At 38.7% G+C, this 15,023-nt stretch overlaps 1 protein-coding gene across 1 annotated transcript in view; it reads right to left on the reverse strand.

Moving 5' to 3' along the window:
- The window catches only part of CFH (complement factor H), a 227,870-nt gene that overhangs the window by 80,474 nt on the left and 132,373 nt on the right, over positions 1-15,023 (reverse strand). The window contains exons 16-18 of the mRNA XM_049635060.1: positions 11,428-11,613; positions 10,765-10,870; positions 226-302 (exon numbers count right to left, since the gene is read on the reverse strand). Coding sequence (XP_049491017.1) covers positions 226-302; positions 10,765-10,870; positions 11,428-11,613 — 369 coding nt within the window. The remainder of the gene's footprint in view (positions 1-225; positions 303-10,764; positions 10,871-11,427; positions 11,614-15,023) is intronic.

Consider the following 15,023-nt stretch of genomic DNA (forward strand, 5'->3'; position numbering starts at 1 on the left):
CATTAGATCAGATGAAACTGCACTCACATTTGGTTAATGAAACACAAAATAGCGTAGTAATAAAAAGCTTAGATATCCATTCCAAACTATATTAGAAGCCATAAAAATACTTTGAATCAAAAATATGTAATTACAAACTTTAAGGATGTTTCAATGTAAGATATCTCAAAAAATCTTAGATATTTTAAATATTTGAATATATCTGTAAATCAATTTTACATATACCTTCACATATAGGAATATCATTGGTCCATCCATCAGATTCACACTCACGGAAATTAATCCTACCTAGCATCTGATACCTAAAAACCAAAAATGACAGAATGGTGAACTAATTTATTATATGCATTTATATGAAATTTTAAGTTTGATACATTCTGAATGTCCAGGAACTCCATTTCAGAGAAAATTAACAGCATATACATTTCTTTCCTCCTTCCCTTCCCTCTTCTTTCCTTCCTTCCTTTTTTCCCTCCATCCTTACTCCCTTCCTTCCCTCTTTCTTTTCCTTTTCATTCTTTCTCTCTTTCTAGTCTTTCTCCTTCTTATTCTTAAATTTCTTTCTTTCTTTTTTATTTAACTTGTTTGGGTTTTTTTGTATCTGTATGAGATGAAGAAATTTTTTTAAGTTTATTTATTGAGAGAGAGAGAGAGAGAGAGAGAGAGAGAGAGAGCAGGAGAGAGAGAGGAAGAGAGAGAATCCCAAGCAGGCACTGTTTCGTCAGTACAGAGCCCAATGTGGGCCTCTATCTCAACTGTGAAATCATGACCGGAGCCAAAATCAAGAGTGGGACGCTTAATCGACTAAGCCACCCAGATGCCACTTTCTATTGTTCTTAAACTTCTCTACTACTTAAGAAAGGCTCTCAGACAGAGTTAACACAGTGGAGAAGTAGGGGGACCCGAAGTTCCCTTGTCCCTCAAACACAGCAGTATTTAGCCCAGAAGATTTGGAATTCCAGGAATCCGGGCTAAAGAGCAACAGAAACATCTCCAGGGGCCCACGGGGACAACCTGACGTGCCATAGGTTCATGATTGCCAATTGGGAGAGATAAAATGGGTGGTGGTGTAGGCACAGAAGGGAGGGATCCCCTTCTGTGGAGAGACAAAAGGAAGAGAAAGAGAGGCTGTGGAAGTGTAGGATTGTATTTGGAGAAGAGAAAAACCACAGACTGGGGAACAGAATAAATGGAGACAGAACCAATTTCTAGCTCATTCCAGGGTTGTAGGGCTTCCTCCAGACTGGGGCCTGCTGCCCTATATGCATGCCTGGGTAGGAGGGGAACCAGCCCTGGGCTCAGTAGCACACTCAAAGGTGCAGTCAGAGAGCAGTCTCCCAACCTTGAGGACTGTGGGAAGAAGGCACAAGACACTCCAAGGACAAAAGACCCTGCAGGCACCCGCCAGCCAGAGGCCCTTTGTCGGCTGTCAGGGCAGACTGGCACTACCCCAGAACTGAGACTCCAGGGTGGGATCCTTTAAGACATCGGCATTTGAATCCCAGCCAAGCGCTTGGGAGGCAAAAGAGACCGGAGCGCGACAAAACGGCCTGCTCGCACCTGCACAGTACTGTGAGGATGGCCTGAACAGAGTGATTTGGGACACCCGCTCTGGAGAGGAGAGACTGGTGTGTCGCCATTTTTCTTCCCATCACCAACAAGGTGGGGTTTCAGAGAACAATGGACCACAGTGGAGGCGGGAACTGCCTACAACAAACCACAGCCCTCTGCGCCTGGTAACTGCATATCTAACAGAGCAAGATTGACACTGACTAAACCAAACAGCACCTCCTCCAGACCAGTGCAGCCACTGGTTGGTCCAGTGGTTTTGCATTTTTCTGAATTGATTCTTGTTCAATTCCTATTTTGTGTGTACGTGTGTGTGTGTGTGTGTGTGTGTATTTTTTTTCTTCCTCTTATTTCTCCCCTTCTCTTTTGGTTACTTTGGTTGTTGTTTAAGTAGACTTTTTAATCTAGTCTTTTTACACCTCTTCTGTACCTCCTTCCTTTTTATTTTCCTCTCCCTCTCTCTAGATTAAGCCATATCGTTTCTCTGATTCTCTACCTGGTCAATTATTTTTTTTCTTTTTTCCCCTACCTTGTCATTTCTCTCTTTCTATGGGATAAGACTTCTTTTGCCACCACCCCCATTTTTAAAATTTTTTTCCAGGGTTACTTAAATGATTGTATCAAAGCACACCTGGTGGAAGATCCAAACAACAACTACAAGGAAGGAGACACAGCAACCACAGTCACAACAACAAGAGAGAGAATGCAACACATTCCAAAAAACACCTCCTGAACAGTCAGACCTGGGACAGTTTATGACCCGTTTTTAATATAGTAGTGCTCATAGGTGCAGGACACATAGTAGTGCTCATAGGTGCAGGACACATAACAAGCTATTAAAACACATAAAGGACAGAAAACTAGCCAAAATTATGAAACAGAAGAATTCTCCTCAAAAGAAATTCCAGGAAGAAGTGATAGCTAGAGAATTGCTCAAAACATATATAAACAATACAGTTGATCAAGACTTTAGAATAATAGTCATAAAATTAATAGCTGGCCTTGATAAAGCATAGAAGACATAAGGGAATCTATTCCTGCAGACATCAAGGAACTAAGAAATAGTCATGATGAATTAAGAAATGGTGTAAATGAGGTACAAAATAATCTAGATGCAGTGACAGCAAGGGTGGAGGAAACAGAGGGGGAGAATAAGTGAAACAGAAGAGAAAATTATGGAACATGATGAAACTGAGAAAAATAGAGATAAGAAAATACTAGACCATGAGGGGAGAATTACAGACTTAAGTGATTCAATGAAATGAAATAATATCCGTATGATATGAGTTCCAGAAGAAGAGAGAGAGAAAAGGGAAGAAAGTTTATTTGAACAAATTATAGCTGAGAACTTCCCTAATCTGGGGAGGAAAACAGGCATCCAAGTCCAAGAAGCACAGAGAACTCCCCTCAAAATCAACAAAAGCAGGTCAACACCATGACATATCATAGTGAAAATGGCAAAATACAAAGATAAAGAGAGAATTCTGAACACCACTAGGGACAAACGGGCCTTAACCTACAAGGGTAGACAAATAAGGGTATTTGCAGACCTGTCCACTGAAACTTGGCAGGCCAGGAGGGAGTGGCAGGAATTAGTCAATACGTTGAATAGTAAATATATGCAGAGAATCCTTTATCCAGCAAGGCTGTCATTCAGAATAGAAGGAGAGATAAAGGCTTTTCCAGACAAACAAGAACTAAAAGAGCTGATGACCACTAAACCAGCATTGCAAGAGTTCCTAAGGGGGACTCTCTGAGTGGAAAGCAGCAAAGACTACAAAGGATGAGAGAACATCACCACAAGCATGAAACCTACAGCTAACACAATGACACTAAATCCTTATCTTTCAATAATCACTCTGAATGTAAATGGATTAAATGCCCCAATCAATAGACAAAGGGTATCAGAATGGATCAAAAAACAAGATCCATCTATATGTTGCCTACAGGAGACTCATTTTAGACCTGAGGACAGCTGCAGATTGAAAGTGAGGGGATGGAAAACCATCTATCATGCTACTGGAAGACAAAAGAAAGCTGGAGTAGCCATACTTATATCAGACAAACTAGACTTTAAACTAAGGCCGTAACAAGAGATGAAGAAGGGCATTATATCATAATTAAGGGGTCTATCCATCAAGAAGAGCTAATAATTGTAAATGTTTCTGCCCCTAACTTGAAAGGACCCAAATATATAAATCAATTAGTCACAAATATAAGCAATCTTAATTGATAAGAATAAGGTAATTTCAGGGGACTTTAATACTCCACTTACAACAACGGACAGATCATCCAGGCAGAAAATCAATAAAGAAACAATGGAGTTGAATAATACACTGGACCAGATGGACTTGATAGATATATTCAGAGTTTTTCATCGAAAAGCAGCAAGAGACTCATTCTTCTTGAATGCACATAGAACATTCTTCAAGACAGATCACATTTGGGTCACAAAACAGCCCTCCATAAATATAAAAGAACTGAGATCATACCATGCATATTTTCAGATTACAATGCTATAAAGCTTGAAATTAACCACAAGAAAAAAAGGGGAAAGCCTCTAAATGCATGGAGGTTAAAGAACATCCTACTTAAGAATGAATGGGTCAACTAGGCAATTAAAGAAGAAATTTAAAAATATATGGAAGCAAATGAAAATGAAAACACAATAGTCCAAACCCTTTTGGATGCAACAAAGGCAGTCATAAGAGGAAAATACATTGCAATCCAGACCTATCTCAAGAAACAAACAAACAAAATCCCAAATATAAAATGTAACTGCATACCTAAAGGAACTAGAAGCAGAACAGCACAGAAACCCCAAATCCAGCAGAAGAAGAGAGATAATAGAGATCAGAGCAGAAATAAACAATATAGAATCCAAAAAAAAAAAAAAAAAAAAAAAAAAAAAAAAAAAAAAAAAAAAAAAACAGTAGAAGAGATCAATGAATCTAAGTGCTGGTTTTTTGAAAGAATAAACAAAATTGATAAACCCCTAGCCAACTTCTCAAAAAAAAAAAAAAAAAAAAAGAGAGAGAGAGAGAGAGAACCTAAATAGATACAACCACGAATGACAGAGATCACACCACAGAAATACAAACAATTATTAGCAAATACTATGAAAAATTATATGCCAACAAACTGGACAACCTGGAAGCAATGGACAAATTCCTAGACACCCATACACTACCAAAACTCAAATGGGAAGAAATAGAAAATTTGAAAGGACCCATGACCAGTGAAGAAATTGTAACAGTTATCAAAAATCTCCCAACAAATAAGAGTCCTAGGTCAGATGACTTCACAGGGGAACTCTACCAGACATTTGAAGCAGAGTTAATACCTATCCTTCTCAAGCTGTTCCAAAAAATAGAAATGGAAGGAAAGCTTCCAGACTCATTCTATAAAGCCAGCATTACCCTGATTCCTAAAAAAGACAGAGACCCCACTAAGAGGAGAATTACAGGCCAACATCCCTGTTGAACATGGATGCAAAAATTCTCATCAAGATACTAGCAAATCGAATTCAACAGTATAGTAAAAGAATTATTCACCATCATCAAGTGGGATTCATTCCTGGGCTGCAGGGCTGGTTCAATATTTGCAAATCAATCAGTGTGATTCATCACATTAATAGAAGAAAGGATAAGAACCATATGATCCTGTCAATAGATGCAGAAAAAAAAAAAAGCAATGGACAAAATACAGCGTCTTTCTTAACAAAAATCCTCAAGAAAGTTGGGATAAAAGGAACATACCTAATGTCATAAAAACCATACAAAATGCCCACAGCTAATATCATCTTCAATAGGGAAAAACTCAGAGCTTTTCCCCTGAGATCAGGAACACAACATGGATGTCCACTCTCACCACTACTGTTTAACATAGTAGTGGAAGTCCTAGCCTCTGCCATCAGACCACAAAATGAAATAAAAGGCACCCAAATAGGCAAAGAAGCCTAATTTTTATTTTTTGCACATGACATGATACTTTACACGGAAAACCTAAAAAAACTGCTAGAACTGATACATGGAGTCAGCAAAGTCGCAGGAAATAAAATCAATGTACAGAAATTGGTTGCATTTCTATACACTGATAATGAAGCAACAGAGAAATCAAGAAATCAATCCCATTTACAATTGCACCACAAACCATAAAATACCTAGGAATAAACCTAACCAAAGATGTCAAAGATCTGTATGCTGAAAACTACAGAAAGCTTAAGAAAGAAATTGAAGAAGACACAAAGAAATAGAAAAATATTCTATGCTCATAAACTAGAAGAACAAATATTGTTAAAATGTCAATATCACCCAAAATAATCTACACATTCAATGCAATCCCAATCAAAATTGCACTGGCATTCTTCTCAGAGCTAAAGAAAACATCCTAAAATTTGTATGGAACCACAAGAGACCCCAAATAGCCAAAGTAATGTTGAAAAAGAAAACCAAAGCCAGAGGCATCACAATTCTGGACTTTAGTCTCTACCACAAAGCTGTAATCATCAAGACAGCATGGTATTGGCACAAAAACAGACACATAGAGCAATGGAATAAAATATAGAACCCAGAATTGGACCCACAAATGTATGGCCAACTAACTTTTGGCAAAGCAGGAAAGAGTATCCAATGGAAAAAAGACGGTCTCCTTAACAAATGGTGCTGGGAGAAGTGGACAGCAACATGCAGAAAAATTAAACGGGACCACCTTCTTACACAAAATAAACTCAAAATGGATGAAATACCTAAATGTGAGACAGAAAACCATCAAAATCCTAGAGGAGAAAACAGGCAACAATCTCTTTGACCTCAGCCACAGCAACTTCTTACTCGACACATCTCCGAAGGCAAGGTAAATAAAAGCAAAAATGAACTAGTAGGACCGCATCAAAATAAAAAGCTTCTGCACTGCAAAGGAAACAATCAACAAAACTAAAAGGCAATGGACAAAATGGGAGAAGATATTTGCAAATGACATATTGGATAAATGGTTAGTGTCCAAAATCTATAAAGAACTTACAAACTCAACACCTGAAAAACAAATAATCCAGTGGAGAAATGGGCAGAAGACATGAATAGACACCTTTCCAAAGAAGACATCCAGATGGCCAACAGACACATGAAAAGATGCTCAACATCACTCATAATCAGGGAAATACAAATCAAAACCACATTGGGATACTACCTCACACAGGTCAGAGTGGCTAAAATTAACAACTCAAGAAGCAACAGATGTTGGCAAAGATGTGGAGAAGAGGGAACCCTCTTGCACTGTTAGTGGGAATGCAAACTGGTGTAGCCACTCTGGAAAAGAGCATGGAGTTTCCTCAAAAAATTTAAAATAGAATTATCCTAGGACGCAGCAATAGCACTACTCAAAATTTATCCAAATGATACAGGAGTGCTGATTCGAAGGGGCACATGTACCCTAATGTCTACAGCAGCACTTTCAACAACAGCCAAATTATGGGAAGAGCCTAAGTGTCCATCGACTGATGAATGGATAAAGAAGATGTGGTTTATATATACAATGGAATACTATTTGGCAACAAGAAGGAATGAAATCCTACCATTTGCAGCAATGTGGACGGAACTGGAGGGTATTATGCTAAGTGAAATAAGTCAGTCAGTGAAATACAGATATATGTTTTCACTCATGTGGAACTTGAGAAACTTAACAAAAGACCATGGGGGAAGGGAAGGGAAAAAAAACAGTTTCAAATACAGAGGGAGGCAAACCATAAAGAGATTCTTAAATACAAAGAACGAACTGAGGGTTGATGGAGGGGCGCAGGGGAGAGGGGAAAATGGGTCATGGGCACTGAGGGGTGATGGCTATTGAGAGGTGATGGACATTGAGAAGTAAAAATGGGTGATGGGCACTTGTTGGGATGAGCACTGAGTGTTGTATGTAAGTGATGAAACATGGGAATCTACCCCCGAAGCCAAGAGCACACTGTATATACTGTATGTTAGCTAATTTGACAGTAAGTTATATTAAAAAAAAAAAGGCCCTCAAGTCTTCAGGCACATGGACTAATCATTATCCTTGGTTCATGACAGAAACTCATTAGAATTTTGTGCACAATATCCTCTTATTTTATCACTGAGTTAGTCAATTACACTTAACAATGTTATAACCTCCTTGAACTACCACCAAAACGAAAACCCAAAAAACGTGATAGTAAGCAAGAGCTAACAATATGTTCCACTTCCTCCACTCTTGTTCCATACTCCTATCGTCCACAATTATGATATCTTTGGAACTTTGGGGCTCATTACATAATCTATTCTTGATTAGACAAAATTTTGAATAGACAAAATTTCTTAGCATGTTTATTCTGAACACTTGTCTTCATCTTCCCATTTCCATCCTAGGCATTTTTTACAGTGTGGTCATCGAGTCAGATTTCCTTATAAAATTCATTCATTCAAAGTCAAATTTATCTAACTGTGGTAACACATCAAGCCCATCCTTAAAATCTAAAATGCTCTAGTTGGATGAAAATTTCTTAGGGCAGATGCAAAATGTATAATCATTACCAGAGGCTTTAGAGCAAAGCAAAGCATCCTTCTTAGTATTACAGTGGACAGCAAGAAGCAGAAAGCTTTTTCTCAAAACATAAGTAATGGGCAGCATTTTGATAACCACAAGAGAGATAATTTTGAGAATGGGCCTTTCATTAACACCTAAATAATTGTACATAAACAAACGTTTCCTTCATCTGCAAATAAGGATTGCTTCACCCATTACACAAGTAAAAAAACCACAAGCTTTCTCCCTCAAAAATTACTTTGTCTTCCTTTGAATGTTACTATTTCTTCCTAATTCTCTAAAGGAAGAAAACATTTTAAATGAGGATCACAGAACTTGAAGTCAAACATTTATCTATGTCTCTGTCATATAAAGAAACAAAATAATTGGTGATTAATTTTCCTTCTTTGTCTCCTCTACTGGTACCCTGTTCCGAAAGTACATTTCCTGGTTAACATTTTCCATCTACACCAGAAACCCACCCGTTCCCCCAAAGTTGTTTTAGGGATTCTGCAAAATTCTACACAAAACCGCTTATGGCCCATATACACAGGGAAAGGGGGAAGAAAAAGAGACTGTCCAAATGTTGGTACTTGGGGAAAAGTAATAGCTCATGTATCTGCAACCCCAGCTGGGCAAAATAGCAGAAAAAAGGTGGATGGGAACAAGGGATCAAAAAAGGTCGGTTGACTAGCAGAAGCCATGGGTGTAGTAAGCCCATTCTACACTGATTCAACAACTAGGTCAAAAGGTACATCCCCTCAGGTAGGTAAAACAATCTAAAATTTTTAAAATAGCATGAAATATTGATGTTTGCTGATCTTGCATGGTCCAAGGACCTTTATTTCACTAATGAGTATCTAGTTCTTGGTGGAGATCCAAGCTGAGTGGCAGATAGTTACTTTTTATAGAATCTTTAACAGAGTTTGCCCAGAATTTATACAAGATGAAAGAAGCAAAGATGAATTAAAGTGCAGCCAAGATCAGAGGTTAAGTATGTCGCTAATTTTTTCACCGAATTATAAATATTTATTTATTACTGAGATTTAGGGAATCTAGTGGATGAAGTCTGTGAGTTTTGATCCCTTTTGCCAGGTCCAATATGGAAACTAAAGGGGTCAGACAAGCCTGTATTGACAGGGATATTACAGAGGTGAACAGTGAGGTAACTGGAAAGTTTAAGCCCAGATGGTCGTCATCTATTTGGTCATGTATAACAAAGCCAGCAGCAATGATTGAAAGTTGGGCTAAAAATGTCTTTGAAAAATCTCAATGGCCAAAGAGACACTAAAATCATAAGAACTAAGACTTATTGGGTGCCTACAATATCCCACGAACTCTTCGAAGGGCTTCAGTGTATCTTATTTATGTTTTCCACCAATCCTATGATGCACCTGCTGTGTTTCTACTTTTCTTTTTAGAGACAGAGTGTGTGTGCAAGCTAGGGAGAGGGACAGAGGGAGAGAGAGAAAATCCCAAACAGGCTCCATGCTCAGTGCAGAGCCTGATGTGGGGCTCAATCCCATGACCCTGGGATCATGACCTGAGCTGAAAGGTAGAGTTGGATGCCCAACTGACTGAGGCACTCAGGCGTCCCATGTTTCTACTTTTATAATTGAGGAAATGGGAGTGAAGAGCTATTAGAATGATACATACAGTTATTAAGTGGTGGAGTTTTGGGATGCAGGCTTATTCCAAAGCCTAACCTTTAAAATATTACATTGATCCTATTTGTATTTATGTAGCATAAACTTGTAATGATACTGGTTTTCCCATGTATGAAACTTTCTTCAAAACAATGTGTAGACCTAGATGGGCATAACAGGAATAAAGAACCCTGAAGAGGTATCACAGTGTTAAGATCAGCCATGAAAATCCAACAGGAGATTAGAGAACAGAGTCTATGATTATGAAGGTAGTAGCATTTTTGGTCCACGTGATAAGAATAATTTACACACCATGGAAACTTAAATAATGGTAGTTATTATTGCTTTGGTGTAAAATATTTGTTTCTCCTAAATTTTATAAGCTTTTATCAAAGAGATGCCATGTAATCTGATTTTGTTGCCATTCTCACTGTCCCTGACATATTGAACTCCCTCCCATATACTCTGTACATAATAGAATATAGTCAGGAATTTTTGGAATAAACCCTTATTTATATATATACTATTTTCCAGCCCTCCTAGAACTACACTCTTTAAGAGTAATTATAACTCATTTAAAATTTTCAATGTTGAGGAGATAATATGGTATCCAAATATAATCATTTCCATTATACATTAATTTTTCAGGTTTCTTGTATGGTACTTATAAAAATGCTCATAGAAAAATAAAGTAACTGGGGTGCCTTGGGTGGGTGGCAGTTAGGTGTCCAACTTCATTCAGCTCAGGACATGATCTCATGGTTTGTGGGTTCAAGCCCCACATTGGGCTCTGTGTTGGCAGCTCAGAGCCTAGAGCCTGCTTTGGATTCTGTGTGTGTGTCTCTCTCTCTGCCCTTCCCTCTGTCTCTCTTTGTCTCTCAAAAAAATAAAATAAAACATTAAAAATTAAAAAAAAAAGAAAAATAACGTGACCTTAAAAATACTAATCAGTACAGTCCCTATTTACAATCTAAATTATAATTGTCTCAATTTTTTTATATTGACTACATACCCCTCATTACATGTGTAAACAACCTTTGCTCCATATTCAAATTCATTTCCTCTTGCAAGATGAAAGGAACCAAAAGAAGTATCTCCAGGATGTCCACAGGGCCTTTCTAAAATGATCAAAAGAATATCATTATGTAATGCAGGGAAACACATTTGATGTAGAAGTTCAAGGAAAATGGTATTTAATATTATATCCAAAGACATAATTGAAGATGTAGAAAAGTGAAAAATAACACAAAGTTATTATTTTATTATTAAACTTGTCTATATGGTGGATTTTTTTATTTTGGAAGATTTCAACTCCTTATTAAGAATAATGATGGTATAGGGGTACCTGGGGGGCTCAGTCGGTTAAGCATCCAACTTTGGCTCAGGTCATAATCTCACAGTTCGTGGGTTCAGCTCCGCGTCGGGCTCTGTGCTGACAGCTCAGAACCTGGAGCCTGCTTCATATTCTGTGTCTCCCTTTCTCTCCCCCCCTCCCCTACCTGTGCTCTCTCTCTCTCTCTCTCAAAAATAAATAAACATTAAAAAAAAAGAATAATGATGGTATATTATTTTGTGTTTAAATGACAATTATGATATAATTCAGCTAATATTGCTACGATATCAAACATTTGGTATTTTCACAACTAAAGTTTTCACAAATGTATGATTTACTTACTCTGACATATCCTCAATGGATTAAGAGCCACCCATTCTCCATTCTTGCATTCCATTATAATAGCTCCAAGAGTTCTATATCCAGGTCGGCATTTATATGTAGCCTGAGTTCCCTCTAGATATTTTTGTTCAGGCCAGACACCTACCAAAATTTCATTTTGTTTTCCTGGAGGCGGTCCTTCACAATCTAAAAACAATAAAAATAAAGTAATTGCTTAAAGTGTTTTTTTAAACTTCCAAAACATTTAGGTTATTTTTTCTTTTAAAAATACCTATGCTGGGAGGAGTCAAAATGGCAGACAAGTAAGAAGATCATTATTTCCTTCACCCCTCAAAGACACCAGTATTAAGGTCAGAACACTTTCTGCAGAGGAAATCAATCTACAGAGTGGCAGAAGGATCCCCACAGGTGGAACGAGACAGTTTGGTGGTACAGAGGCAGGCGTTTGAGAATCAGGAGAGAAAAAATGGGCAGTGTAGGCAAGGAGAGGAGGGGACCACTTTTGTGGAGAGACAAAAGGAAGTGAAGAAAGGTTGTAGAAGTGTGGGATTGTATTTGGACAAGAGGAAAACTTCTCTGGACCATGGACAGGGGAACAAAAAATACAGATAGAGCCAATTTCTACTTTGCAAACAGCCTTATAAGTGAAGATCGGAGTTTTTAGGGTTGTTTGACTTTCTCTGGACTGGAGCCGGCTGTGTGCAGGTACCTGGTGGCGAGAGGGGCCAGTCCTGGGGTGCGGTAGCGTTCTCAAGGTCTCAAGTTCTCAAGCACTGGCAGACAGCAGTCCCTTCCTCCCAAGTACTGTGGGAAGAGGGCATATTGCCCAAGGACAAAGACATTGCAGGTGCCAACCTGAGGCCCTTCGCTGGCAGGGCAGAGTGGCATTATTCTGGAACCAGGTTCACGCAGAGCAGGATACGAGGTGCTGGAGGAGACTGTGGAGCAGGACAGGTCGAATGCCCACGCTACTCTGTAAGGCGCTGCCTGAACTGCACGGTTTGAGACACCCCCTGCGGGGAGGAGAGACTGGGGTGTTGCCATTTTTCTTACCAACACCAACATGCTGGGGCTTCAGGGAACAGGACAGTGGCTCCACTGGGAGCCTACTTACATGAACTCCAGCCCCTCCGTGCCTGTAACTGCTTATCTACTGGAGCAGGACTGACACTGAGTGAACCGCAGGGGCCAGATTCCAGACCAGCACAGCCACCAGTCCCAGGCACCAACAGACAACTGTCCTGCAGTTTTGTATATACGGATGGAAGAATCATAAGAATGAATCAGTGATATACAAGATAAACTTATGGAAAATAATGAAGCTGAAGAGAAGAGGTAAAGAAAAATATCAGATCACGAATGCAGACCTAGGGAACTCAGTGACTCCATAAATCATAGTAACGTTCGTATCACTGGAGTCCCAGGGAAGAGAAGGAAAAGGGGGCAGAAGGTTCATTGGAGGAAATTATAGCTGAAAACTTCCCTAAACTTGGGAAGGAAACAGACATCCAAATCCAGGAGGCACAGAGAATTCCCATCAGAATAAACAGGTCATGATCTCAGGGTTGGGAGATCAAGCCCCATGTCAGGCTCCTCACTGGATGTGGCGCCTACTTAAGATTCTCTCTCTCTTCCCTTTGTCCCTCCCCTGACTCCCATACACACGCGCTTTCTCTATTTCTAAAAAACAAACGAAAAAACACTCAAACGAAGAGAGATAGAGGGAACATACCTCATTATCATAAATGCCACATATGAAAGACCCACAGCTAATATAATTCTCAATGAGGAAAAACTGAGAACTTTTCTTCTATGGTCAGGAACAAGATAAGGATGACCGCTCTCACCATTGTTACTTAACATAGTACTGGATGTCTAGTCTCAGCATCAGTCAAAAAAAAAAAAAAAAAAAAAAAAAAAAGGAAAGTAAAAAAGAAAGAAAGAAAAGGAAGGAAGAAAGAAAGGCAAGGCATCCAAATCAAGAAGGAAGAAATCAAACTTTCACTATTCATAGACAACATGATAATCTACATAGAAAACCCAAAACTCTCCACTAAAAATTTCTGGAACTGATACACAATTCAGTAAAGTTGCAGGAAACAAACTCCATGCAGAGAAGCCTGTTGCATTTTTACATACCAATAGTGAGGCAGCAGAAAGAAAAATGAAAGAATTCACTCCATTTATATTTGCACCAAAAACCATAAGATACTTAGGAAAAAACCTAATCAAAGAGGCAAAAAGATCTGTACTCTGCAAACTGCAGAATACTGATGAAAGAAACTGAAAGCAACACAAAGAAATGGAAAAATATTCCATGCTCATGGACTGGTAGAACAAATATCATTAAAACATCTATATCACTCAAATCAATCTACACATGTACTGCAATCCCTATCAAAATACCACCAGCAGTTTTCACAGAGCTGGAACAAACAATCCTAAAATTTGTATGGAACCACAAAAGATTCCAAATAGCCAAAGTAATCTTGAAAGAGAAAAGCAAAGCTGGAGGCATCAGAATTCCAGACTTCAAGCTACATTACACAGCTGTAGTCACCAAGACAGCATAGTGCTGGTATAAAAACAGACACGCAGATCAGTGGAACAGAATAGAAAACTCAGAAACGGACCCACAACTATATAGTCAACTAATCTTTGACAAAGCAGGAAAGAATATCCAATGGAAAAAAGTCTCCTCAATAAATAGTGTTGGGAAAACTGGACAACAACATGCAGAAGAATGAAACTGGACCACTTTCTTACAAGGTACACAAAATATATTCAAAGTGGATGAAAGACCAAAATATGAGATGGGAAACCATCAAAATCCTAGAGAACACAGCAACCTCTCTGATTTGGGCCATAGGAACCTCTTACTGGATATGTCATCAAAGGCAAGGGAAACAAAAGCAAAAATGAACTATTGGGACTTCATCAAGATAAAAAGCTTCTGCACAATGAAGAAAACAATCAACAAACTAAAAGGCAACCTTCAGAGTGGGAGAAGATATTTGCAAATGACATATCTGATAAAGGGTTAGTATCCAAAATCTACACAGAACTTATCAAACTCAACACCCAAACAAATAATCCAGTTATGATATGGGCAGAAGACATGAATAGTTTTCCAAAGACATACACATGGCCAACAGATACATGAAAAGATGCTCAACATCACTCATCATTAAGGAGATACAAATCAAAACCACGATGAGATACTATCTCACACCTGTCAATGGCTGAAATTAACAGCACAGAAAACAACAAGGCATTGGCAAGGAGGCAGAGAAAGGGGAACCCTCTTGCAGTGTTGGTGTGGGAATGCAAACTGGAGCAGCCACTCTGGAAAACAATATGGAGGGTCCTCAAAAAGTTAACAATAGAACTACCCTACAATCCAGCCATTGCACTGCTAAGTATTTAACAGAAGGATACAAAAATGCTGATTCTGAAAGGATACACGCAGTTTGATATTTACAGCAGCATATCAACGATTAGTCAAATTATAGAAAGAACCCAAATGTCCACTGATGGATGAATGGATAAAGAGATGCAGTACACACACACACACACACACACACACACACACACAC

The sequence above is a fragment of the Panthera uncia genome, chromosome F1 (genome assembly GCF_023721935.1).
Source record: "Panthera uncia isolate 11264 chromosome F1, Puncia_PCG_1.0, whole genome shotgun sequence".
NCBI classification, from domain to species: domain Eukaryota; kingdom Metazoa; phylum Chordata; class Mammalia; order Carnivora; family Felidae; genus Panthera; species Panthera uncia.